This window comes from Rattus norvegicus, chromosome 6 (assembly GCF_036323735.1).
Source record: "Rattus norvegicus strain BN/NHsdMcwi chromosome 6, GRCr8, whole genome shotgun sequence".
Taxonomy (NCBI): Eukaryota; Metazoa; Chordata; class Mammalia; order Rodentia; family Muridae; genus Rattus; species Rattus norvegicus.
This window is the reverse complement of record NC_086024.1, coordinates 20,181,919-20,208,271: the sequence shown is the minus strand read 5'-3', so window position 1 is coordinate 20,208,271 and position 26,353 is coordinate 20,181,919. Positions and strand designations below refer to the sequence as shown.

The window sequence follows — 26,353 nt, the reverse complement described above, 5'->3', positions numbered from 1 at the left end:
TTACTCTGTATCCCAGACTGGCCTCATCTGTGGCAATCCTCCTGCCTCAGCCGCCTAACTAGTGATTCCAGGTCAATTCCTGGCTGCCAATACACAGTTTTGATCAACTGATTGAAGTTGATCAGATAAATTTGAAATCTATATGACAGTGCTCATGACCCTGAACACCAAATTTAATTACAGAATACAAAATTGGGAGATTTATGTCACCTGACTCAAAGGTTCCCAAAATTATGAATTGTTTTAACGAAGTTATAATAAATCAAGTGAGATGTTGCCATAGAGACATGTGTCACTGGCATGTAACACTGAGCCAAGAATTAACCTTTTAAGTTTATGTTTGCTTTTAGTCTGTCTTTGATGCTGTAACACCACACCTGTGACTGGATAATTTATAATGAATAGATGTATACCGGCTTATAATCCTTGACTCTGGAAGTCCAATATCAAGATGCTGGCTTTTTCTTGCTCTGTCAAATACATGATGGGAGGTGGGGAGTTAAGAGCAATGGAGGGCGGGCGGAAATCCTGCCTTTATTAATAACCCACTCATCCCACTCCCGAGGCCTCATGGCCTAATTACCTCTTGAAAGTCCTATCTCCCGGTACAGCTGATGGTAATTACATTTCAACATGAGTTTGGGAGAGCCACCGCAATTTCAAGTCACAGTGCTTGCTAATTGTCTTTTGATAATGGTGCCAGAGTGCTTCAAGAAGGACAGAAGAGTCTCCACAAATGACGTCAGGACAAATGAGTATCCGTATGAAAGGAATAATAAATGGGCCCATGAGACAGGGACGTCGTAGGGTGCGCTGGGGTTCCGCTTTACTCTAGTACTTGGGTGGCTAGCCTGGGTTCCATTGCAAGACCCCATTTCAAAACACTGACCCCTACCCCAGTACAACAAACAAAACACATACAAACAGGAAAAGCAAGACAAAGCAAACAAAAACCAAAATCTAAGAACGGAAAGCTAGGTTGAAGTGCACACCAGATACACTCCCACCCATGCATACTGTATAATTCTATATACATAACATTTCTAGAAAATACAAAATATCGAGATGGATACAGCATCTCCTTTGTGTTACTTTTCAGCAGGCATAGCCACGATGGAGTGGCTCCTACTGGCCTGGACTCTCACCTGGAAATGCCGAGGTCAAGAAGGACAAAGATCAAAGCTCCAGATTCACAGAGACTAAAGAGGAAATGCAGTGTGGTTCCCTAATCCCCTTCTGCAGGGCAGGAAACCTCTGCAAAGAGCAGTCCTCAGGCAATTGGAAACCTAAATGTCATGTGTGGTCTTGGTTTTAAATTCTTTATTTTGGTAAACTATACTGTGGTTATGTGACAAAATCAGAAGGAGGAAGAAGAGAAGAAAATTGGAGGAGGAGGAAGAGGAGGAAGAGGAGGAGGATAGCTCAACCACTTTATACAGGCACCAGTTATATGAGCCTAGTGACATGGGTTCAGTTCCTGGGGTCCCTGTAAAGGTGGGGGAACCAACTTCACAAAGCTGGTCTCTGACTTCTGCACATGCACTGTGGCATGCCCATACATTAATAATTAATGTTTTAAAAGATTTATTTTATTTGTGAGTGTGCATGTGCAGTGTGCATGTGTGTACATGTCTGTGTGTGTGTGTTGTCCATGCAGAGGTCAGAGTAGGGAGTCAGATCCCCTAAAACATAGAGCTACAGTTGGTTTTGAGTTGCCCAGTGTGGGTGCTGGGAACTAAACTCAGGCCCTCTGGAAGAACAGCAAGCACTCCTAAGCACTGAATCATCTCAATTCCTAGTACAATTTGGTTTTAAAGTACATTATGGCCTCTAAAGGCTGCAGAATAAACTTTGAACTATACTCAGTCCTTCCCACCCAACCCTGTTTACCTGTCCTAGTTTGTCTCTTGGAGCTCAGACACCTTCAGTCTCCTCTGCTTATATCTCGGTCTGGACTGTCTGACCTTTCTTATTTCAGTCTTCTTCATTTCTCACAGTCCCACTCAAATGTCCAATCCCCAAAGGCAGGCTCTTCTCTTCACAGCTGACTCTCACAGTGCCCACCCCAGCCCTGCCCACCCAGCTGACTCTCACAGTGCCCACCCCAGCCCTGCCCACCCAGCTGATTCTCACACTGCCCACCCCAGCCCAGCCCCGCCCACCCAGCTGACTCTCACAGTGCCCACCCTAGCCCCGCCCCGCCTACCCAGCTGACTCTCTCAGTGCCCACCCCAGCCCTGCCCACCCAGCTGACTCTCATAGTGCCCACCCCAGCCCGCCCCGCCTACCCAGCTGACTCTCACAGTGCCCACTCCAGCCCCGCCCACCCAGCTGACTCTCACAGTGCCCACCCTAGCCCCGCCCACCCAGCTGACTCTCACAGTGCCCACCCCAGCCCCGCCCACCCAGCTGACTCTCACAGTGCCCACCCTAGCCCCGCCCCGCCCACCCAGCTGACTCTCTCAGTGCCCACCCCAGCCCTGCCCACCCAGCTGACTCTCATAGTGCCCACCCCAGCCCGCCCCGCCTACCCAGCTGACTCTCACAGTGCCCACCCCAGCCCCCGCCTACCCAGCTGACTCTCACAGTGCCCACCCCAGCCCCACCCCGCCTACCCAGCTGACTCTCACAGTGCCCACCCCACCCCCGCCTACCCAGCTGACTCTCACAGTGCCCACCCTAGCCACGCCTACCCAGCTGACTCTCAGTGCTCACCCCAGCCCCGCCCACCCAGCTGACTGACTCTCACAGTGCCCACCCCAGCCCCGCCCACCCAGCTGACTCTCATAGTGCCCACCCCAGCCCCACCCACCCAGCTGACTCTCATAGTGCCCACCCCAGCCCCACCCCGCCTACCCAGCTGACTCTCACAGTGCCCACCCCACCCCCGCCTACCCAGCTGACTCTCATAGTGCCCACCCCAGCCCTGCCCACCCAGCTGACTCTCAAAGTGCCCACCCCAGCCCCGCCCCGCCTACCCAGCTGACTCTCATAGTGCCCACCCCAGCCCTGCCCACCCAGCTGACTCTCATAGTGCCCACCCCAGCCCAGCCCCGCCTACCCAGCTGACTCTCACAGTGCCCACCCCAGCCCTGCCCACCCAGCTGACTCTCAAAGTGCCCACCCCAGCCCCGCCCCGCCTACCCAGCTGACTCTCACAGTGCCCATCCCAGCCCTGCCCACCCAGCTGACTGACTCTCACAGTGCCCACCCCAGCCCCGCCCACCCAGCTGACTGACTCTCACAGTGCCCACCCCAGCTCAGCCCCGCCCACCCAGCTGACTCTCACAGTGCCCACCCCAGCCCCGCCCACCCAGCTGACTGACTCTCACAGTGCCCACCCCAGCCCCGCCCACCCAGCTGACTCTCACAGTGCCCACCCCAGCCCCGCCCACCCAGCTGACTCTCACAGTGCCCACCCCAGCCCTGCCCCGCCTACCCAGATGACTCTCACAGTGCCCACCCCAGCCCCGCCCACCCAGCTGACTGACTCTCACAGTGCCCACCCCAGCCCCGCCCACCCAGCTGACTCTCATAGTGCCCACCCCAGCCCCGCCCACCCAGCTGACTCTCACAGTGCCCACCCCAGCCCTGCCCCGCCTACCCAGATGACTCTCACAGTGCCCACCCCAGCCCCGCCCACCCAGCTGACTCTCACAGTGCCCCGCCCCGCCCCGCCCACCCAGCTGACTCTCACACTGCCCACCCCAGCCCCGCCCACCCAGCTGACTCTCACAGTGCCCACCCCAGCCCCGCCCACCCAGCTGACTCTCACACTGCCCACCCCAGCCCCGCCCACCCAGCTGACTCTCACAGTGCCCACCCCAGCCCCGCCCACCCAGCTGACTGACTCTCACACTGCCCACCCCAGCCCCGCCCACCCAGCTGACTCTCACACTGCCCACCCCAGCCCCGCCCACCCAGCTGACTCTCACAGTGCCCACCCCAGCCCTGCCCCGCTCTCATCCTCACATCACAAATCATAACGCCAGGCTTGCACTGCCACCGTATTCTCTGGCATACAGTAGGCTAAGTCTTATTAGACTAATTTTCTAATTTTCTTTTTAAAAGCAAAACCTGCAAGAATATGTTAATTATCATTGGCACAGTGTTTGGGCAAGATTAAATGAATACAGCTGTTGGTTGGAAATATTTGCCAGAGTTATCAGTTGCCTTCAACCTCAAGTGGTGTACCTTCAGAATCTGTAAGTATTTGACCGTCGAGTTAATGAAGTTCTGTCTGCAAAGACAAGGACAGGAATTGGCTGGGGGCCACCAGCAATTTTAAGACCCACAGACGAGGGCAGGGGTAAGTGAAATGACCAGATTTTTAAATTCCTTAGAAAGTTGCTACAGAATTTCCTCACTATTAAGGAAGGATTTACAAAATAGGGGTTGGGGATTTAGCTCAGCGGTGGAGCGCTTGCCTAGCAAGCGCAAGGCCCTGGGTTCGGTCCTCAGCTCCGGAAAAAAAAAAAAAGGATTTACAAAATAAAGTACACAGGAGAAAACACTTGGAGGTTAGTTTTCAAGACTGTTTCACAAACTAGGTCCTGGCGGAAGACGCACAAGGAATATATAGGCAAACAAAATTAAGACGGTGTGGAAGGGTGGACAAATGACTTTCCTAACCTAAGAGGTCATAGGAAACTGGTAAAAAACCAACCAGGACCAATCCCTGGCTTTAGGAATGTTGAGAGGCAAGGACAGTTTCAAAGCAGGGAAGCTCACCCAGGATGCTTACCCAGTTTGTAGTTAACTGTTTCCAACAAAATCAAACATGCATTTCTATTTAATAAACTTGATCGGGAAAACGGATTCTACAGATCATTTCGACGTTTCTTACTGAATTACAATTTAAAAGCACACACCTGTGCACGAAGGCGTTCGCGTCAACGAAGTCGATCTTGTTAAAATTCTCAGAAACTAAGCCCACCACGTAATTTACACAACCTACACAACTTACTTTCTTTATGTCCCACGCTTCAGACGTGCGCACAAAAGACTTGGAAGTTTGGTAAAAACCCACTGTATTTCCAAGCCTCTGAGACTTCGCTTGTCCCGTGTCCAGGCCATAAGCGGTCTCTAGGTCTCTAGATGCACAGCTGCGTCCCTGTCCCTCCCTGGCACCCCCACGGCCCACAAGACCACGGGTGGCCGGCTCTTCCACGGGTGAACCCCTCCTGCCCTCCCGAGCTCCCCAGACCCCGCTCGAACCTGCACTTACAGCACAGCCTCTGGCGAAGGTGACGCACTGTATAGCCTCAGGGGGTCCCAGTGGCTGCAACCCTAGAAATCCCCAGAGACTGAGCCGCTGCGGTGTTGCCGGGGCAACCAGGACGCGCAAGCTGCACAGCTTCCACACAACTCGCTTGGTTCTTTCCGTGCCAGGGCAGCCTTTCATCCATCACCCTTAGCTCTTACCTTATTCCTAGTGCTGTTTGGAGTCAGCCGTGGCTCATTAACGCCATTTTCATAACTCAGCGACTCTGCTCAGGAGACCCAGGGTGGATTCAGAGTAGGGCGGGTTTGTCACCCAGTGGGGAAGAAAGCAAGGCAGATGTCATTGAATGTGGCATTGAGAGAAACATGTTAACCTCAGGAATTTTAGAATTTTACTCACAGAATAAACAGAACTCCAAGGCACACACACACAAACACCTACCATATGGTTCTCTTTGTCATTTATCCATAGGTCGTCTGAACTTCCCTTAACAGGCCTCTCCTTTCCCCTTCTACCTTACCTCCCCATTCCCTCAGTGATATACTCAGGGATCACATCTTAAACGAAATTAAACCTGGAAGCACATTTACCTCACTGGTTCAAGACCAGACCACGATTCCACTAAATTCAACTAAACTCACACCTACCCATTTTTATATGATTTCTGCCTTTATGCTAGAAAACACTTCTCATCAGGTGGACAGACATGTTGGCCTGTTTCTATCTTTACTGGACGTGTGTGTGTGTGTGTGTGTGTGTGTGTGTGTGTGTGTGTGTGTGTGTTACACGCTCTCACCTTGAGACAGGGTCTTTGTCCTCTTTTGTGTATGACAGGGTAGCTGGCCTGTGACTTTTGGGAGATTCTCATCTCTCCATCTTGCCCCAAGAGCACTGGGGTAACAGATGATGGAGCCCAGCCTCACCTGGATTCTAGGGATTCAAACTCGTCTTTTTTTTAAATTTTATTTTTCTTGGATATTTTATGTATTTACATTCAAGTGTTATACCCTTTCCCTCCTCCCATACCCTCTCCCCTTCTTCTGTGAGGATGCTCCCCCTCCCACCCACCCACTCCCACTTCAACACCCTGACATTCCCCTACATTGTGGAAACGAGCCTTCACAGGACCAAGGGCTTCTCCTCCTATTGATGCCAGATAATGCCATCCTCTGTTACATATGCAGTTAGAGTCATGGGTCCCTCCATGTGTACTCTTTGGTTGGTGATTTAGTCCCTGGGAGCTCTGGGGGGGGGGGTGTGTGTGTCTGGTTGGTTGATAGTGTTGTTCTTCCTATGGGGTTGCAAACCCCTTCAGCTTCTTTAGTCCTTTCTCTAACTCCTCCACTGGGGACTCCTTGTTCAGTCCAATGGTTAGTTGCAAGCATCCTCATCTGTATCAGTAGGGCTCTGGTAGAGCCTCACAGGAGACATCCATATCAGGGGCCTGTCAGCAAGCACTTCTTGGCATCAACAGTAGTCACTGGGTTTGGTGGCTGCATATAAGATGGATCCCCAGGTGGGGCAGTCTCTGGATGACTTCAGTCTCTGCTCCACTCTTCGTCCCTGTATTTCCTCCTGTATTTTGTTCTCCCCTCTAAGGAGAACTGAAGCACCCACATTTTGGTTTTCCTTTGGACTTCATAAGATTTGTGAATTTTTTCTTAGGTATTCCAAGCTTTTGGGCTAATATCCTCTTATCAATGAGTGCATACCATGTGTGTTTTTCTGTGATTGGGTTACCTCACTCAGGATGATATTTTCCAGTTCCATCCATTTGCCTATGAATTTCACAAAGTCATTGTTTTTGATAGCTGAGTAGTATTCCATTGTGTAGATGTACCACATTTTCTGTATTCATTCCTCTGTTGAAGGGCATCTGGGTTCTTTCCAGCTTCTGGCTATTATAAACAAGGCTGCTATGAACATAGTGGAACATGTGTCCTTGTTATATGTTGGGGCATCTTTTGGGTATATGTCCAGGAGAGGTATAGCTGGGTCCTCAGGTAGTTCAATGTCCAATTTTCTGAGGAACCTCCAGACTGATTTCCAGGATGTTTGTACCAGTCTGCAATCCCTCCCCCACCAACAATGGAGGAGTGTTCTTCTTTCACCACATCTTTGCCAGCATCTGCTGTTGCCTGAGTTTTTGATCTTGCATGGAAAGATCTATGCACTGAGCTATCTCCCCCAGCCTGCTGCCTCCTGTCTTTTCTTTCTTCTTCTTCTTCTTCTTTTTTTTTTTTTTTTTTTTTTTGAGACGTAGTCTCTGCAATCCTAGTGGTTGTCCTTGAACTTGCTATGTATAAGAGGCTGGCCTCAAACTGAGAATTTGTCTGCCTTTGCTTCCCAAGTATTGGGATTAAAGATCACGATGATTGGCTCCTTGACCTTTCTTGAGGTAGGATCTTATGTTGTCCAGGCTGACCTGGAACTTGCTATGAAGCCAAGACACTGTCTCCACAGGTGTGCATGCTCCTGATTTCTCCGGGCTGCCTATCTACAGTCTCTTCACTGGCCCCTTTGCTCTCCAGCACTGCGCCAGGTCCTTTGTCCAGACACCCTAAGCTCTACTGCACTTGGCACCACTGTCCCTCGAACATGCAGTATTTTTGCATGTCTGAACTATAGCATCTCCCCTGCCAGCCCATCCTTGTATACCAAGTTCCTTTCCCTCTACCAAGGATGTCTGCAGCTGTCTCTTATGTTCTCTTTCCCCAAAGCACATCCAAGGTATCTTTTCTTCTCTCTCTCTATGCATAGGTGTGCTGTGTGTATACTCAGAAGAGGGAGATAGAGGAAACATGAGAGCACTTTGCTCTACCGTTCCAGCTTGGCTTTGAACTCATGATCCTCCGTGTCAGCTGGGATTAGAGACATGCTTGCCTACACTCCTTACACCTGCTTACTCATCTTCCCAAGCACACTAACTGGACGGATTTCTGTCTTGTCTCCGTTCTGCAAAAGAACCTCAATAGAAGATCACCAGCAAATGTTCCAAGTCCTTTCGGTGTTTATAGGCTACTTTCCCTCGCCCACACTTTCCCTTCTGTTGGTAGTGATGAGAACGACTACGACCTTTATTTTTGTGGTCTCTACTAAAACGTGACTCACACATGTCCACCAAAACCACCCGCAAGCAACGGCTGCTTTTGAAACTAGTAAGGACACAATTAATTAACAAGAAAGCAGACAGAAGAAGATTGCTCCTACCATTTATGTGGGGGATCCCTTTGTGGAACCTAGGAATTGGTACCTGAAACTGTCATATAACGGATTCTTCGAAACCAGTGGTCTGTGGACTTCAATGTAATCTATTGTCAGTGGTTCCTCCTCTGTGGTGGATATCAGAATAATTTATACTTCGTAAAGACAAAGGTTAGTGGGCCTTACTCCCTAAAGAGTTTGAGTTCAAAGATATCTTTTAAGAGCTTATGGTTAATAAGCAATGAGTTATGTGCATTAGGGAGGGGCAGTATTTCTAAGTGCTTGGCAGTTTAACTCGACCATTGAGATGTACCGTACAGGAACTGGGAAGAGGAATAAGCATCAGCTGAGGTTTAAGAGCAGCGACTGCCCCAAGAGCAGAATCTGGTTTCCTTTTTTTTTTTTAAAGATTTATTTTATTTATTATATATAAGTACACTGTAGCTGTCTTCAGACACAACAGAAGAGGGCATTGGATCTCATTACAGATGGTTGTGAGCCACCATGTGGTTGCTGGGAATTGAACTCAGGACCTCTGGAAGAGCAGTCAGTGCTCTTAACCGCTGAGCCATCTCTCCAGCCCAGAATGTGGTTTCCTAAAGACTTTCCTCCAAGTTTGTTTTTTGGCTAGTTAGTGATGTTGAGTGGATTTAAAAGAAAGTGTCATTAGTAATTAATGTTGATTATTCCTATTAGAGAAAGTAATACCCACAATTGCTACGATTCTTAGACTCACTCATGGCTCTGGAAGAAATGATCCAAGGTCACCCTAACAGACTGTGGGAGAAGCAGTGTGTCCTGTTACTCAGCCAGTTTTTCCCATTTCCTGCCCCTGCCCCTCAGAACTCCTTTGTTGTGCTATCCCTGGCTGTCACAGCCTACTTTCTGTAAGGGCCTGACAGTAGACATTCGAGCTTTCAGGCCAGTGTGTTGTGAAGCCACTGCAATGTTGCTGAAGTGTGGGCACAGCCTTAGACACAGGTCATACATAGGTGGTGCTGTGTTCTCTTACAACTTTACTGACAAAAACAGGAAGGAGGTGGGTAGATCTGACGAGGATATAAGTTACCAACTCCTGCTTCAACCAAAACACTAAGAGTGTTTGATTTTCCTGACAAGAATTCAAGAGCCTACAAAAGATGTGGGAATATGAGATTTGATCAAATACTGATTATGGGCGAACTGGATACCTCAGGCCTGACTGAACACAAAGCACTCCCTTCCATGACACTCAGCCAGAGGGTAGGCAAGTACTCAGCAGCATGTTAAAAAACATGTTTATTTTACAGTATGTACAATCAGGAACGTATTTAAAACCATTATCAGTTAAAATAAATGAAGCATAAACCACAATTTAGCTTGTTCTTAGTGTATACATACTCACATCAAAATATAAAGAACACATGAACGTATACCAGAGTCAGAGGCGTGCGCTTCGCTACACCTTGCCATCGATCTTGGTAAGACAGATACACTCCATTGGAAAAACCCATCAATAATGATTTTAACCAAACTAACTTCCTGTGATCTGTAGTAACCATTATGATGTCTGTATGAGGTAGTAACTAAATTATTTTGGCCATGTATTAATACTCTAAATAAAAAGAAATATGGAAGTCATAATAAAATAAGGCCAACAGAAGTAAAAGTCCATGAAAAACGCGACCATGTCACTGTGGAATGTGACGGCTCTTCAGTGTGACTGAAATGTCTAGTGTGGAGTCCTCAGCAGTGCCAGTCTCTCCTGTGCACACTGTCGCCCTGGCGACAGCTGCAGTGTTCTACCACGGTACCGCCATTCTGTGATTTACGTTTTGCAAAGGTGTGTCCTAAGCACAGACAAGCTATCGCACACGATTCTGCTTGATAGGAAAAGATCAGTTACTACAGTAGGTGGTTAACGGCTTTGTTTCACGTAGAAAACAATCCAAATACACGTAGAAAAGATGTTGTAGGACCAAATGCGTAGTCACGGCTGGCGTCACAGCCTCTCTGTGACAGCACATCACGTGGCAATACTCTGTGCAGGAGAAACACCAGTGCACGTGCATTCAAATTAAAAACAGGATTATAAAATGATTACAGCTCGTTACCATTTTAAAAGTTACAAGATTTATGTCCATATTACTAAATTACATATAATAAAAATACGATAGTGTTAAATGTCTTGTTTCATTACCAGCATCCCATTCTGTAATATGACCACACCCAAGAATTTACTAAGAATTCTTAAAATATTAACCCAGCTGCATTTTAATCCACATTTACATCTGTACAGATAAGACACTTTTACATCTCATGAAAGTACATTATCTACATCAATCCTTAGTGTATGCCTTCAGCAATATGAAGTCTCACAGAAAAATACTGCTTCTATGTACAAAGATTACATAACAATGGCTGAAGCACTTGTGTGTTCAATATGCTAAACAGATCCATACCACTTAAAACAAAGCCTTCTCCCATCTGCCTCGCCACAGTAAACTATAAGGAACAGAGCCAGGTTCCTGCAGCGCCCGCATAGCTTCGCGGATCCACTAAGGTTGCAGCGGCTGTGGCCCCCTGTCTCCACAGGTCACTGTCACGACACCAGTGTCAGTAGCTGTTTTCGTGGCCCGCCAGGATGTATAAATTGCTATTTGCTGTTGGGTTGTCAGTTGGTCTACTTTCCAAAACCACAACCCTAAAGGTAATAAGAGACACAAAATAGAACGAAGTTATTTATTTATGAAAACTAACACCAGCCAAACCAACCAACCAACCAACCAACCAACCAACCAACCAACCAACCAACCAACCAACCAAGCAGCCAACCAACCAACCATGGCTCTTTTAAACACCTTTCTAAACACTGCTCTTATGGGCAGAAGCCATTTGCAGTCACTATGATTCCAGTCTGGGAGGTGCCCACTGCCCACCTCTAGATCAGTGTTCTTCTAGGGCCTGAGGGTGAAGGGCAAGGGTTGGGGAGAAACCAGTAATATACAGGAGGAAAGGGGGCCGGGGAGGGAGGGGAGGGTGCTAGTCCTATTAATCCTAAAACAGTTGCAGTTTTCAAACCTAAGGATAATTCAGAATAAAATAATAATAATAATAATAATAACAACAACAACAACAACAACAATAATATTTGTCATGGACCTCTCAGAGCCGTGTTTGTTGACATCCAGCATGCCTGCCTTCTGCTGTAAGTTGCTACCAACAGTAGGACTGAGGCAACAGCACCATCAGAACTAAGGGTGCCATTAGTTCTAGTTGGAAGACTAGTTTTCAGTAGTTAATAACAAGTTAATAGTGTTGAACACGCAGAATTTCAATTCTTCCAAAAAAGGAAGCAGCCTTACACCGGGTTGGGAGCCCATTCAGTACTAGACAGTTCACGAGGCCCAACTTCATACCTGTCAGATCCAAGAAGTCTGAAGATTCTTGTGTTATCTGAAATTTCTTGTGTTACCTGTTTAGTTAAAACATAATTTTTAAGATTACTCAAATTAAAGATAGAAAATCTTTTAAAAATTCTTCCCCTCTTCTGTGACAGAATTAAAGATAGAAAATCTTTTAAAAATTCTTCCCCTCTTCTGTGACAGAATCTTGCTGGATAGCCCAGGCTAGATCTGAACTCTGGATCCGTGCCTGACTCCAAACATACTTTTTTTTCCTTTATTAACTTGAGTATTTCTTATTTACATTTCGATTGTTATTCCCTTTCCCGGTTTCCGGGCCAACATCCCCACATACTAACTTTTGTTTGGACAGTTCATGGACAATATTATATATAGCAAACGCCCAGCCCCCCTCTGAACTCCCACAATTTGTAGGATGGAAAGGGTCTTCTCATTATTATGTATTTTAAGTTTGTAATCACATCAGTTTGTTAGCTCAGGGAAAATGTGGCAAACTTGGAATTAATCCTCAAATACTTCATAGATTATAACTTCCAGCAAAAATTTTAATGAAAAGCACAAAATTCATTTTTTTTCATCCAAAGTGTCCTGTCATCTACATTAATGTGAGTGGCAAGACCACAGACACCATCCAGCCACTCACATCTGGCTTTACGCCTTGAGCAGTTGCTGTGTGGATGACAGGAACATTCAGAGGCCAGCGCAGAGTTTGGATTTATTAGCTGGGATTTCAGACGAGATGTGCACTGTGGGAACAGCTCTGGCTCCTATACCTGGGGCAGGAGTGAGCCTCCCAGCATTCCTGTCAGTACAAGCAAGTCTAACGTGCTCATGACGAACAAGCATCTTTCCCACACCTTCCCTGCTCTCCTCACGACCACTTTCTGATAGAATGCATCAGTGTGACCAAGTACTGACCACCTGGCAATAAAGACTGAGGCCACAGAAAGGGAGAGGAGCTCAATGCTGATGGCTTATAAAACACAAAATAGTCCAAAGCATGCCTCTAGCAATAACTCCTTCAATAGTGAGGCTGAAACCTAGAACATTTAATTTGATGCTGAAATAAAATTTATTCCATCAAAACCCTATAATGAGCTGTTCTAGAAACACTAGTGTTCCTTCACTTCTGAAGGAACTGAACTGGTGAAGGAAACTCCTTTATGTCAGCAATGGTGGCTCTGGCCTGTACATGCAGGGGAGGCAGGGCTTTGTCAGTTAGAAGGACGTGGAGTTCATGAGGATATTAAATATCTCTCTGTGTAGTTTGAGAAATGCCTCTGAGGAACTTTTGGACAAACACTTTCCTTCTGCTACTGAGCCCCCTTTCTATTTAACCTGCTCGAGTGATGCTACGGAGATCGGCTTAAGAACCCTGGGGAAGTCTGTGATGGTTTTACCTGTCAATGATATCTTAGGTCAGCCATTCCTCTTGCTCACGCTAAGGCCCCGCCAACAGAAGTGGTGAGATGAATTAAGTAAGCTGTGTATCTTAGACCTAAGTTATTTCTGTGCAGCAGGAAGGGCTCAGACAGAGGGGCCAAGAGTCATGCCTCGTGAATGAAGACAGCCAAACAGGAGCACTGTTGTTAAGTGCAAAGCCTCCCAGGTCTGGGCAGCTGAGGAGTCAGCCGACGCTTTGGGAGTGTCAAAGGCTCCTGTCTGGAGTCTTAGGGGAGTTACGGAGGCAGGAGAGGTACAGGTTGAAGTCTGCTGGCTCACAGACGAGAGAGAAGGCTCAAGAATAGCAGTTCTCACCTGTGGGGTGCCTTCACAGGGGCTGCTTAAGACCACTGGAAACCCGGTTATTTATATTATGATTCAGAAGAGCAGTAAACTTACAGTTATGAAGTAGCAATGAAATAGTTTTATGGTTGGGGTCAGCACAGCAGAGAACTGTAGTAAAGGGTGCAGCAGCACCAGGAAGGCTGAGGGCTCTGCTCCAGAGCACAGAGCATGTGCTCACCTCACCACTGCCTCAACACTCTAAGCACAGACACACTTACGGGGTCACCTGGGAACTCTAGAGAGTTGAAAGGACTGCCTGAAACAGACTTCGTGTCTTCTACTTAACATTTTTAAGGAGACAGGCTTCACTACGTTGCCGCCGTGTAGTCAACTCTGCTGTTGCTGTGTTGCCTGAGGCAGACCTGAATTCTTGAGTTCAAATGATCTTCCTGCCTGGGCCTCCTCCCATTAAGACAACAGGAACAAGTCACCATGGCTTCATGTGACCTCACAATGAACACACTTCAAAAGATTACTTACCTCGTTAGATCTAAAACTTCTACCTTGCATCCCGTGTTTCCAGAAAGCTAGCACACTGTCTTGTAGACAAACTAGTAGACAAGAACAGCTCAGTTACTGTTAAGTAGGGACGTTCAGTGGCAAGCGTCCCGTCATCCCCACCTATCCCGTACAGCAATGGGTCCATGGATAACCTCAGTACTGCATACTGATATTAAATTTATGAATTTCATATACATGGCACATTCATCTTTTTGATATGAGAAACGTACTGAAATTTGTTTTCTTAAAGTGACTAACAAGCCGTCCGAGCACACGGAAGCCCTGATAACAGCACAGAAGCCGCAGGCACATTCCGTCCATTACAGATTAAATACTACATTTGCCTTTGCTCCAAACAGAGAGGCAGCTGGACCCTCAACGCTGGCCTCGCTGCCCCTGCCTCTCAGACAGTGCTGCATTCACTTCCGCATTACCATTCTCAGACCTGTTTACACGGATTAGCTCCACACGGCCAAGGTAAGCTTTATGCTGAAGTTTCCAACTGTCATCCATTTATAACACGAACAACTATTTCTACTTTTCCTTACTATAAATGATGGCATAAGACATTCCTGTGCATATTTCCTAAAACCTGCACACGATTTCCCAAGGCATGGCATTAGGAAAGCAGTGGGACACAGGCAGAGTCATGAATAAGGCAGCTTTCAGTTTTGTATTCACATCTTTGATAGTGTCACTGCGAGGAAGAAATCCGATTGTTTCCCGCAGAAAACAAACAGTGCTGGCCTCCTTTTCCCAGGGACACACAACCCCTGAGTTCCCATTCACAAGTGGCTCTGCATTAGCCCTTCTTTCTGTCCCATTTTGCTTTTCTGTTTCTGTGTTCACTCTTGGCCTTACTCTGCCAATGTATGTACATGAAAAAACCACCTCACTGGTAAAATACATAAAAAGCCCCTCAAACGCTTGTGCATGTAAGTGCACATGGCTTTATTTCCCCCAGCCCACGAGTCGTTGTCACTTTTGACTTCTCAGCACTTTACTGATCTGCCTGTGGTGGTTTGAATAGCTTGGACCAGGGAGTGGCACTGTTAGGAGGTGTGGCCTTGTTGGAGGAAGTGTGTCACTGTGGGAGTGGGCTTTGAGACCCTTCTCCTAGCTGCCTGGAAGATAGTAGTCTTCTCCTGCTTGCCTTCGGAACAAGGCGGAGGACTCTCAGCTCCTCCAGTGCTATGTCTGCCTGCATCCTGCCATGCTGACAGTGGACCAAATCTCTGAACGGTAAGCCAGTTAAATGCTGTCCTTTAAAAGAGCTGCCTCGATCGTGGTGTCTCCTCACAGCAGTGAACCCTAAGACACTGCCAGAAATCACAACTCTCACGAGAAAATGGCAACGAGGAACTTTTCTTTCTTTTTCTGACACAGGGTCATGTAGGTTTCTGAGGCTGGACTAGACTAGAACTTGTGATGTTGCCCAGGCTGGCCATGAACTCGCAGTTTTCCTATCTCAGCACCCTGAGCTCTGGGGCTACAGGGATGCACCACTACTTCTGGCTGAAGACCTGCTGCCAAAACTCCCTGACAGCAGGCAGGGACAGTGACAGCACAGCAGGAAGCACCGAGGGCCACGCTTTAGAGCCCTTGTGTGGATTCTCTAGGATTGTGGAGGAAGTGTAAATTCAGCAGTAGCACAGGGGGAAGGACAGAAACATTTACAGTGCATGTGACTACTGCACACACTCAAGGGATTCGTAAGAAGGAAACACAGCTACTCTGTCCAAACTAAAAGGTCTTAACAGTAGAATCATTTACAGCGTCAGTAACCATCACACAAGCCATTTTAAACGCTCATGATGCAGAGAAATACGGACGGCAACTCACCTATGGATTCTATCTGGAAATCGAAGGTGAGCTCTGAAGATAATTTTCTGCTGGATTTCAATCTTCCTTGGAGATTCACTATTTTTATACAACCTGGAGAAAAACAGAAGTCACTCAAAAGTAAGAGAAGAGAAATCTTTTCAGCAGACACCCACAGACAGAAACTTACAATCCAAGCACACGAGGATGGTGTCTCTCTCCAGCTGGGTCACATGGGTGACGTTTGTCTGCGGGGTATCTACAACACAAACACAGCTGGTTCACTTATAGAAATCTGCAATACTTACAATGTATTCTTTCTTAAACAGAAGAGAACTGTGGCCCGCTGCACTGGGAATGGGGGGGACATCTCTTGCAGAGCTGCACTGGGACACTGGGGTTCTGTGCTGATGTGGACAGCAGAGCTGGCCCCTCAATTCTACTGCTACTGAGAAAAGTGTTTATATTTAATCTGAAACCAGGAGTCCTGCCTTGTAAGGTACAGTTCTGGTCACTTTCTGATTTTAAACTCAGACCATCTGGGCTGTGCTTTGAACATCATGTGATCAGTGTGTATTAAATGAAAGGACTGGAGAGTTAAACAAATTACTTTTTAACTAAACATAAGCTAAAATATTGAAACATTTTTTCAGAAACTCATCATGTGTCTGTGGGATGGTGTACTTGCCTTGGCTCTGTGTGTAGGCCAGATGTCAACGTTGGCTGTCTTCCATCATTTTCCCATTTTTTTGAGACAGGGTCTCTCACTGAACCTGAATTTTCTGGCCAACAAGTCCCTGACTCTGTTCCCCAGTACAAGGTCAAAGATGCAGAACACGTGGGTACCAGGGATCCAAACTCGTGCAAATCATTCCCTGTATCTTTATCTCCTGACTTCAGAGAGAGATTTCTGTACTTATGGAAATCCTTTGGATAAACCATGTGAAACTTCTGGGTGAAGTTTCTTGGAAGGAGCTGTTTTAAGGCCTGGTCAGGAAATGAGTCCTTTCATTTAACAATTAGTGTGTTTAAAATACTTCAGAGAATTAAGGCGTTGTTGAGACAGACTGATAGCAAACTATTTCTCATCCAGCAACCTTTTCCTGTTAGCAGGATGGACAGCAGGTGGACCCCAGCTGTCTCACCGGGAGACAGTGATGATAGTGTGAGACTCTGAGAAAGCCAGAGAGTCCCCATACTACTGCAAAGAGCTCACCTCGCCTTCCTTCAGCAGTGTCTGTGAAGAGACCTGCTCGGATTCAGTGGCTAACACCCTGGGCTGCAGATGTGACCTGTCTTCTGAGCCCTCCCCGTCTCCCTCCTTCTGAGCCCCACCCCCACCCATTCTCTGGTTGGCATCACTCTTTAGTCCAGGCTGGCTCGGAACTTATTATGTTGCTTGGGCTGGCCTTCACTTCCAACAACTTTCCTGCTTCCGCCTCCTGAGTGCTGGGGTTCCACATGTGAGCCACCAAGCCTTTGCTTACTTTTGCTAAGAACAGTTCCACACACTTCCCACAGACTCCCGCCTAACATGTCTTGCTAGAAAACTGTTTCACATTTCCCTATGAAGTGTGCATTCTCTACTGCATAACAGAACATCCCATAGGTGTCCACGCGTATATATGCGCATATATGAGTGCGTTGTTTGGGGAGAGGTCTCATATAGTCCAGGCTGGCCTCGAACTCACTATGTAGCTCAGACTGGTGTCGAACTCCTGCTCTTCCTGCCACCACTTCCGAAGTGCTGGGATTACAGGTGTGTACCACCACACTTGGCTCTACAGTATTTTTAAAGAGAAAAAAGTAAAAGGGGCTTTTCACCATCAATAAGTTGTTTAAAAACTAAAGATATTGAAAGCTCATGTTTTTTAAGTGAGAGTTCAATTTGATCTATTTACCACAAAATTATTTTGCTACAGTACAATACAAGTTTCAAAGTATAATCAAATTTCTATAAAAAGACTATTTGGACCCAACACTTGTAAGGTGATTAGGGTTAGCTGTCAAAGGAAGTTCCTGTACACCAACTTGACAACATACATTTAATATGAGAGATAAATTATGTAAGAATTATTATTATTATTATTATTATTTTTTTCGGAGCTGGGGACCGAACCCAGGGTCTTGCGCTTCCTAGGTAAGCGCTCTACCACTGAGCTAAATCCCCAGCCCATGTAAGAATTATTTAAAAATTCTCACAAATACTTTAGGAATAGTAATTAACTCACATACGTATCTTAACTTTAAATCACTTAAAGGTTTTGTTAAAGATATTGAGTATTAGAGTACCAACTACAGAACATACCTGTACTCATGGTCTATGCTGACCTCCCTCTGAAGGCACCTTTTCTATCAGTCTGAGATTTGTGTGCACGTGAACTGAAAGAAAACTCGTGTTTAAGTATTGTGGGTGTTTTGCCTGCATGTAGGTCTGTATATCTGTGCATCACCTACCTGCCTGGTACCTGAGGAGGCTCTTAGAAGCCATAAGGGCCCTGGAACTGGAGTTACTGGAATGAGCTGCCATGTGGCTGCTGGGAACTGAACTCAGAACCTCTGGAAGAACAGCCAGTGTTCCTAACCACTGAGCCATCTCTCCACCCTAACACATAAGCTCTTAAAGCATGGTGTCTCGTTTCAACATCACCAGCACTGACTGCAGGCCAGCCAAAGCAAGCACTCTGGGTCTGGAGCCTAGGAATGCTCTCTGAAAGCTCACATTTGGGAAGCACTGGCCTGCACTAAATACTCAGCAGTGACCATGTATATCGACATCCGTACTAAACAGAGACTAAAATGGTAGAATTAACTGATGATATAGACAGGGCAACTGGAGCTAAACAATACGTAAAAGTTTAAATCTATACCACTTAAAATTATATTTAAATGCTTGAAAATACCAGTGTTGTAAAATGTCTATGTTTTTTTTTTTTAATCGAGACAAGGTCCTTGTGAAGTAGCCTAGGCTAGCTCTGGAATCCCTTCTTTCTGCCTCTGCCTCTGAAGTGGTGGGACTCTTGGTGTGCACCACCATATCTGGTCCCTGTAAATGTTCCCTCAGTAATATGATTTCAGTAAGATTTGCTCTTCCTATGAATAGTAGCACCAAACAACTGAGTTTTCTAAAACCCTAAAAATAAGGACAAAAGAAATGGAAAACACTATCAAAATGTTAAGAATATTTGCTCATGTATTAAACTATTACTTGGGTTTTGAAAACTATGACTCGGATGGTCATATTAATATAGCTTTTTCCAGGTAAAATTACTAGAAATGAGTGTGATTTCTGAATTTTAAGAGAGGAAGAGAGAGTGCTTGGGACTGAACTCCTGGTCTCTCTCTCTCTCTCTCTCTCTCTCTCTCTCTCTCTCTCTCTCTGTGTGCTTTTTAATATTTTATTTTTAATTATGCATCTATGCATGGGGCTTTGTATAAATGAATGCAGGTTCCCTTGGAGGCCAGAAGAAAGCACTGGGCTCTTGGAACTGGAGTTACAAGGAGTTGTGAGCTGCCTAACGTGGGTGCTAGGAGACAGAATGCAAGAGTAGCGTGTGTTCCTCAGGGCTGTGTCGTCTCTGCAGCCCCAGCCACAGCTCTGTGTGCACTCTGCAGTATGACTCTAGTCCCCAGCCACACCAGCGGCCCACAGAACCAAAGCTTACTGACGCATGTTGTGGCCTTTGAGAGAAACAGCTACCTAGAGTGTGTGACCTTGAGTAACACAGTCCTCAAAAACGAGGACCACGCTGGTAGCTCCTTATTTTATTATAAGGCATGTTTTCCTAGGAAAGGTATTTAATAAACATGTATGGCTATGGTCTGGATCTGAACTCTTCAATAGACTCATGTCTTAAACTTGTTACCTGACATTTTAAAATTTATTTACTTATCTGTGTGCATGAGAGTTACAGTGTGGTGTGGAGGCCAGAGGACAACTTGCAGGAGCCAGTGTCTGCCATGGATCTCTGGGATAATTCTGGTTGTCAGGCACCTCTGCCCACTGAGCATTCTCGCTGGCCCCTCATGTCCCCTTTCTGCTCCTCCTGGCTGGTGGGACTATTGTGAGAGGCCGTGGGACCCTTAGGAAGCAGGGGACTCCCTGATGAAAGTCACCAACAGGGCCGGGCTCTGAACGTAACAGCTTGGCTCCTGCTTCTGGTTGACACAACCTCAGTGGGGCTCACCACGTGCTCCCAGTGCCAGGAACTGCTCTACTCCAGGAGCCCTTCTCTGCCATGATGGCTGAAAGGTTTTGAAACCATGAGCCAAAATAAATATTTCTTTAGTTGTCCCTGTATGTATTTTGATCACAATAATATATAAATAACCAAGACCCATAACAGATTCACACACCAATTTATTTCCATCTAAAGAGTGTATGCACACTCTATAGACATGTTTTCCAATCAATTGTTTTAAATGTGTTAGGCACACTAACTACATTTTATAGCATGTTATTCCTTCTCCCAGTTTACCGGTATAGTCATGTAAGACTGGCTTTTCTTGCTGGGATATTTAGAACACTCACTGCCTTTACGACAGCCATTGGCACTGTGTTGACAATGACAGAATGATCACAAACCTGACTCTGTGAACCATGACGAGGTAGAATTTGGATTGACGGTCTCAAATCGCACCACTTGGTTGAAGTCTCGCCCTCTACTGACGCCAACACAGACCAGAGGGTACTCCTGCTCTGGCACCACCAGCATCTCGAACATCCGGAGCGGACACGGCATTGGAAACTCTATGTGCTGGAGAGACAAACATGCTGAGCAGAGGGACCAAGGCCACATCACCCAGCGGGAGCAGCAGGGAGGCCGGAACCTCCCCAGACGCAGAAGAACCTTCTGCTCCAGGAACATAGAGCGTGCACATAAACCTGAAGTAAAGTATCTTTATTAATGTTACATTAACAGGGCTGGGGATTTAGCTCAGTGGTAGATCGCTTACCTAGGAAGCACAAGGCCCTGGGTTCGGTCCCCAGCTCCGAAAAAAAGAACCAAAAAAAAAAAAATGTAATGTTACATTAACATTACACAATTTTTGGATATTAGTACTTGGAAGAACTCTTGCTAGTCTTGTCTCTTGAGAGCTAGACAAGTTCAGGAGCTGAGTGATGGCCCCGTGTCACCCGGCTCCTGTAGCAGCCTCCCATCTCAGATCTTCAGTTATACTCGTTGGCTTTCCTTACCAAATGAGCAAACACGGAGGAAAGACAAGCAACGTCAGTCAGCACGCACTGAACAAGAAATCTGCCTCCTAGCTCAAGGGATCTCATCAACACGGTAACTTTGATACAATGCCACTTTTTCATATAACTAAATTATTTTTCATGTTGCTATAAAGAAAACAAAAACATTCCCAGTTTAGAGATCTGGAAATAGAAACCACGAACTTCATTAATAACCAGGAATGAAACAAAGTTTCCCCATGTCCACCAGAATGGCTGAGGTAGAGAGGCCTGAGAGCCCAGTAAGGGGTGGTGGGGACAGACATCAGGACAGCCACTCTGGCTCACTTGCTGTCTCCAGTGTTGAACCTATGCGCTCCTCACGGCTCAGCCACACCTGAGGTAATCTACAGGATGAGGGTGGGCATTCACGGGAGACTACGTCAAAGTGAGAACTCAGAAACATCCAACTGGCTGTCAGCAGTCACTGGGATAAAAATCAGAACACACGGAACAGAAAATCAAGAGCGAGCAAAGGGAACAAAGGCCCTACCCAGCCACTGAATAGGACACTGCACACGAGGAGACGACCGCACACTGAATCATGCTTTCTGACCCGACTTCCTACTGTGACCCTAGGATCAGCTCTCACACTGCAGTAGAAGGTAAAGGACTGGACTTACACATACTTTAGCTCTTTCTTTTTCTTTTTCTTTTTTTTTTTTTTGTTCTTTTTTTCGGAGCTGGGGATCGAATCCAGGGCCTTGCACTTCCTAGGCAAGTGCTCTACCACTGAGCTAAATCCCCAACCCTTAAGCTCTTTCATTTAAACACATTCTTTCAAGTTTGTATTTTGTTGTTTTTATAAGTAGGTTGCATTTTAACTATATTCCAAATGGTTACAGCTAGTACTTAATTAATTAGTACTTAGCAATTAAATAGGATTTGCTTTGTAATCTGGCAACTCATCCATGCCAAGGAAAACAGGTGAAAGGGGTTTGCAAGTCAAATGACTAGTTTGAAGTCACAAAGACCTTGGTGGCTCGAAGGCACAGCTCTGCATACACCTGGCACACCAGCCACCTGTGAGCTCTCCCCAGGGATACTGGACTGCTTCTGTCCCAGACACACAGCTCCCTACTGCATCTCTCTAGGAACTCACCATTTGCTTAGGGCAGATTTTAAGTAAAACCTCTTTCTCTTCCCCATGATCTTGCTAAGGTGCTCAGACTTCCTTTAGACTCTCCATGTAGCCGAGGCTAGCCCTGAACTGGTGACTCACCCACTCAGCCTCCCAAGTGCTGGAATGATGTAGACAGGCATCACTATGCTTGGTCAAACCTGTCATTTCTTAAACAGTTTTAAAAACATAATTTTATGTGTATGGGCATTTTGCCTGCACATTCATGTGTGTACTAAATGCATGCCTGGTGCCAGGAAAGCCCAGAAGAGTGGGCTCTAGAGGGTCAGATCTAGAGCTGAAGTTATAGATGGTGTGGTGGCTGTTCCTGGGTGTCAACTTGACTACATCTGGAGAGAACTACAATCCAGAATTGGAGGGCACATGTGTGATCCAGGTCTTGAGGCTGGAAGACACAGGTTTCTGACCTGGATCTTGGCATGGAGATGTTGAGGCATAGTAGCCATGAAAAGCTGAGGCCCAGGCAAGGTAGTACACACCTTTAATCCCAGGAGACTAAGGCAAGGAGATCTCTGAGTTCAAGGTCAGCCTGGGACAAAGGAAGTCCCAGATCCAGTCATGGTGGGTACACATCTTTAATCTGGGCCACACCTTCCACTGGAGGTCTACATAAGGACACTGGAAGAAGAAAGATTCATCTGTTGGAACTTATTTCTATAGAAGCCCAGCTGAAACTACTGCCTCGTGGGACTAGCAACTACTGGATCCTTGGACTTCCATCCACAGCTGCCCATTATTGGGTTAGTTGGGCTACAATTGTAAGTCATCACAATAAATTCTCCCAATATTGAGAGACATTCCATAAGTTCTGTAATTGTAGAGAACCCTGAGTATTTTAGATGGCTATAGGTGCTGGGAATTGAATATGGGTCCTCTGAAAGAATAACCAGTGCTCTTGACCACTGATCCATCTCTTCAGACCCTAACCTACCATGTATGAATGTATGAATGTGACCACAGGTGCCCGAGGAGGCAGAGGTGTTGGGGCCCATGGAGCTCTTAATGGCTGAGCCATCTTCAGCTCAGCCTTCCATATTTATGATCAGGCAATTGAAAGAACTTAAAGGCTCTTTCAGATGTGGTTAAGATTAATGAAGTAGGCAGAATGATATGTGTGGGTCTTTATTTTTTTCTGAGCATGTAAGAAGCCTACAGGTTTTGACTCTGGGCATCTGGCTTCCTGTAATGATTAGGCTAAGTCACAAGTCGCTAGCAGCAGGGGCTCCTGACTCAGGCACCCACATGTTCTTGGTGACTGCGAGTGGCCCTCACATCTGACTTACTGTAGCAAACAGCACCGAGTCGTCTTTAGAGTAACAACATAGTGTTGCTGGGGAGATCTTTAATTTAATCTTGTTTATGATAAAAATGTAGCCTAACAATGCAAACACTCTAACATGCTACCAAGAGGACAGAAGAATACAGAAAGCAAAAGAAAATATTTGAATGCACCTAACGGTCACAGAAGCACCAAGAAAACTAAATAGATTCAAATTCACAAATAACAGTGCACAGAAGTCATGAAGCACATACAGAAAGGGACATTCAAGAAATGTCAGCTAAGGGTGTAAGACACTCCTGGAGAAGAGCAGGCTGTGTACTGACTCCTGTCCTAGAGCTGACCACAGGCCTCACCAGTCAGTCAGGTCAAACTCTCCAGTGTCATCCACTTAGGAAAGAGAAGCCTCAGAGGGACTGCCAGTGCCATTACTGCATCTAGGAGCACACAGTCCCTCTTGCATGTGTGTGTGTGTGTGTGTGTGTGTGTGTGTGTGTGTGTGTGTGTGTGCTCCTCTGCTAGGATCAGCCCCAAAGGTCCTCTGACCCTCTCCCAAGGCTGGGGACACAAGTACACATGGTCATGTCCTGCTTTTACTGGGGGGCAGGGTGTCCCAAACTCAGGGCCTCATGCCTGAACAGCAAGCACTCTTACTCGCTGAACCACATCCCCAGACCCCGCACACTCCTGATCTTTCTGGCTCAAAGATAAGAAGAAATGGTCTAAGAGAACAGAAACTGACACTGGAGTTTACTCATGCTAAAACTCAACCATCCTCTTCATGTGTGTGGCTGACACCACAGAAGTATTTTTCCCTTTATAGAGGTCAAGAGTAAGGGTAGAGTTCAAGTAGAATAAGGAAGAAAGGCAGGAGGAGACTGTGGAAAACTCAACTGTATAGACAGATACTCCTGCTCCACCCAGGGAAAGACACACGTTTCCACACTAGGCAAGATAAAGGAGAGGCTGAGAAAAAGCTAATTTTGCCATAAGTAGGCTGCACTCTACAGGATATTAACAAGGCTCCTTTCCCTAGGCTTCGGAATATTTTTGAGTAGGGGTCTCACATATTCTAGATGGGCCTTGAACTCTTGATCCTTTTGCCTTCATTTCAAGTGCTAGGATTACAAGAACACAAAATCATACCTAGATCCTCCTTGAAAATATTCTGAAGATGAGTATTAGTCAAAGATCCTAGAGAGACTTAAACAGTTCCCCTAAGGCCATTGGAAGGCCTGGGACCTCGCTCCTGTCTTTCACTAGCCTACCCTACGCGACCTCCCTGGTTTCCTTCAGAACCTCTATGGGGCCACCATGCAGCTTTCACAGCCTACCACACACCTGAGAAGTAGCTGAACTAAAGTCTTCTCTAAAAGACAAGCAAGGCTAACACAGGGTGTGCACTGTAGAAGTCATGAATGCTTACCTTAATTAACATAAACTTCTGCATTGGCTCAACCCATTCTAATAGAACAATGCTAGTCTGAAGTGCTCCGCACAGGTACTTATGGCCCGTGTAAGGATTTCTCACTGAAAAGGCAAAAGAGTAAACATCAGTTTTCTCAGTATATAAAATCCTTACAATAATAGTTTTATGTTCCAAAAATAGAGATTACAAAAAAACGAAAGCAGGCTACCATTTCTTAATACTTGGATATTAGAGGGAACGAGAAAGATTGTTTTAGAGAATAGTGAGAGGTGCCTAGCACTTAAAGGTTTTTGTTTCAGTGCACACATGCAACTGCTGGCCACCATCAGGTGTCACGTGTACAGTGGCAGTGAAGGTAGCTGAGGCTGTGCCATCCTGAGGAAAGTGACTCTGGTGAGAAGACGTCGAATGACACAGTATACACTCAAGTTGTTCGCAAGGCGCTTTTGACAATAATGTACAGAGGCTATAATGCCTGGCTTCTAAGAATAAGTATTTACTTATCTCCTTTCAACTATATCCCTTTTAGGATCACTAGAAAACATTATAGGCACTAATCAATAACACACACTTGAAAATAATAAGATCGAATTGCCTCAATTTGAGCTTTTCTTACATTTAAGATATAATGTAAATACATAGAAATAAGGAGGTTCTTGAAAGCCATATAGAGGACAATAATAAGATCCTTAACTTCACCTAGATTCTAAAGTTAAAAAGCAGAGGCAGTGAGGGACAGTATGACTCAGGCAAAGCCAACAGAAAAGCCCAGGTGGTGAAGCAGGGTCAAGGAAGCCCCGATGTCTCTTTCCTCACACAGGACCAGTTCTCAGGGCAGCAAGGCCACAGCAGCCCTGTCACCTGTCTGTCGGGGCCAGCAGCTCTGATTTCTGTTGAGCTCTCTGCCCAGCCTCAGCCTCTGAGTCTTCCCCTTCCTGTCTCTGCACCGCTCGTGTACAGCTGTTTGCTCTTGGTGGTATAGTGAGTCCCTTCTTGGCCACAGTAGCCTTCAGCATTAGAACCCGATCTGTACGCTCAGATGCACTGGCCATCTCTCTGCTACCTGCATCCAGCCTGCACCCAGCGACGAGCAAGCGTTTAACTTGTAGTGCTGGGATTTATCCCCTGCACGTTTATGTGGCTCCGCACGCAGTGCTCTCCAGCTCCTCGGTTAACTCTTCAGCGGCTCAGCTGCCTGTGCTTAGCGTCCTTCCACACCGGCAGTGTCCTGACCGTGAGCTCGCTCACTTCCCTCTGACAACAGCAGTGAGTCAAGGGAACACCACTTTGCGCTTTGTTGTAGTTAGGTGTAAACAGTTATAAAGA

At 46.4% G+C, this 26,353-nt stretch overlaps 2 protein-coding genes across 21 annotated transcripts in view; both read right to left on the bottom strand.

Annotated features, from left to right (window-relative positions):
• The window catches only part of Cdkl4 (cyclin-dependent kinase-like 4), a 42,775-nt gene extending 36,550 nt beyond the window's left edge, over positions 1-6,225 (bottom strand). For 2 of the 5 annotated variants that reach the window (XM_039113065.2, XM_063262573.1), the window contains exon 1: positions 5,218-6,225. The gene's annotated coding sequence lies outside the window, so the exon portion shown is untranslated. Of the gene's footprint in view, positions 1-4,966 lie in introns of all 5 variants that reach the window. The other 3 variants (XM_039113062.2, XM_039113068.2, XM_063262572.1) reach the window with 2 other exon arrangements.
• Positions 6,226-9,688: 3,463 nt separating this feature from the next.
• Map4k3 (mitogen-activated protein kinase kinase kinase kinase 3) overlaps positions 9,689-26,353 on the bottom strand; it is a 169,338-nt gene continuing 152,673 nt past the window's right edge. For 11 of the 16 annotated variants that reach the window (XM_039111726.2, XM_039111728.2, XM_039111727.2 and 8 more), the window contains 8 exons: positions 25,025-25,128; positions 20,528-20,699; positions 17,634-17,723; positions 16,133-16,201; positions 15,964-16,056; positions 14,101-14,171; positions 11,827-11,882; positions 9,689-11,111 (listed from right to left, as the gene is read on the bottom strand). In XM_039111726.2, coding sequence (XP_038967654.1) covers positions 11,024-11,111; positions 11,827-11,882; positions 14,101-14,171; positions 15,964-16,056; positions 16,133-16,201; positions 17,634-17,723; positions 20,528-20,699; positions 25,025-25,128 — 743 coding nt within the window. In that variant the 3' untranslated portion in view covers positions 9,689-11,023. The remainder of the gene's footprint in view (positions 11,112-11,826; positions 11,883-14,100; positions 14,172-15,963; positions 16,057-16,132; positions 16,202-17,633; positions 17,724-20,527; positions 20,700-25,024; positions 25,129-26,353) is intronic. The other 5 variants (XM_039111729.2, XM_063261504.1, XM_006239656.5 and 2 more) reach the window with 1 other exon arrangement.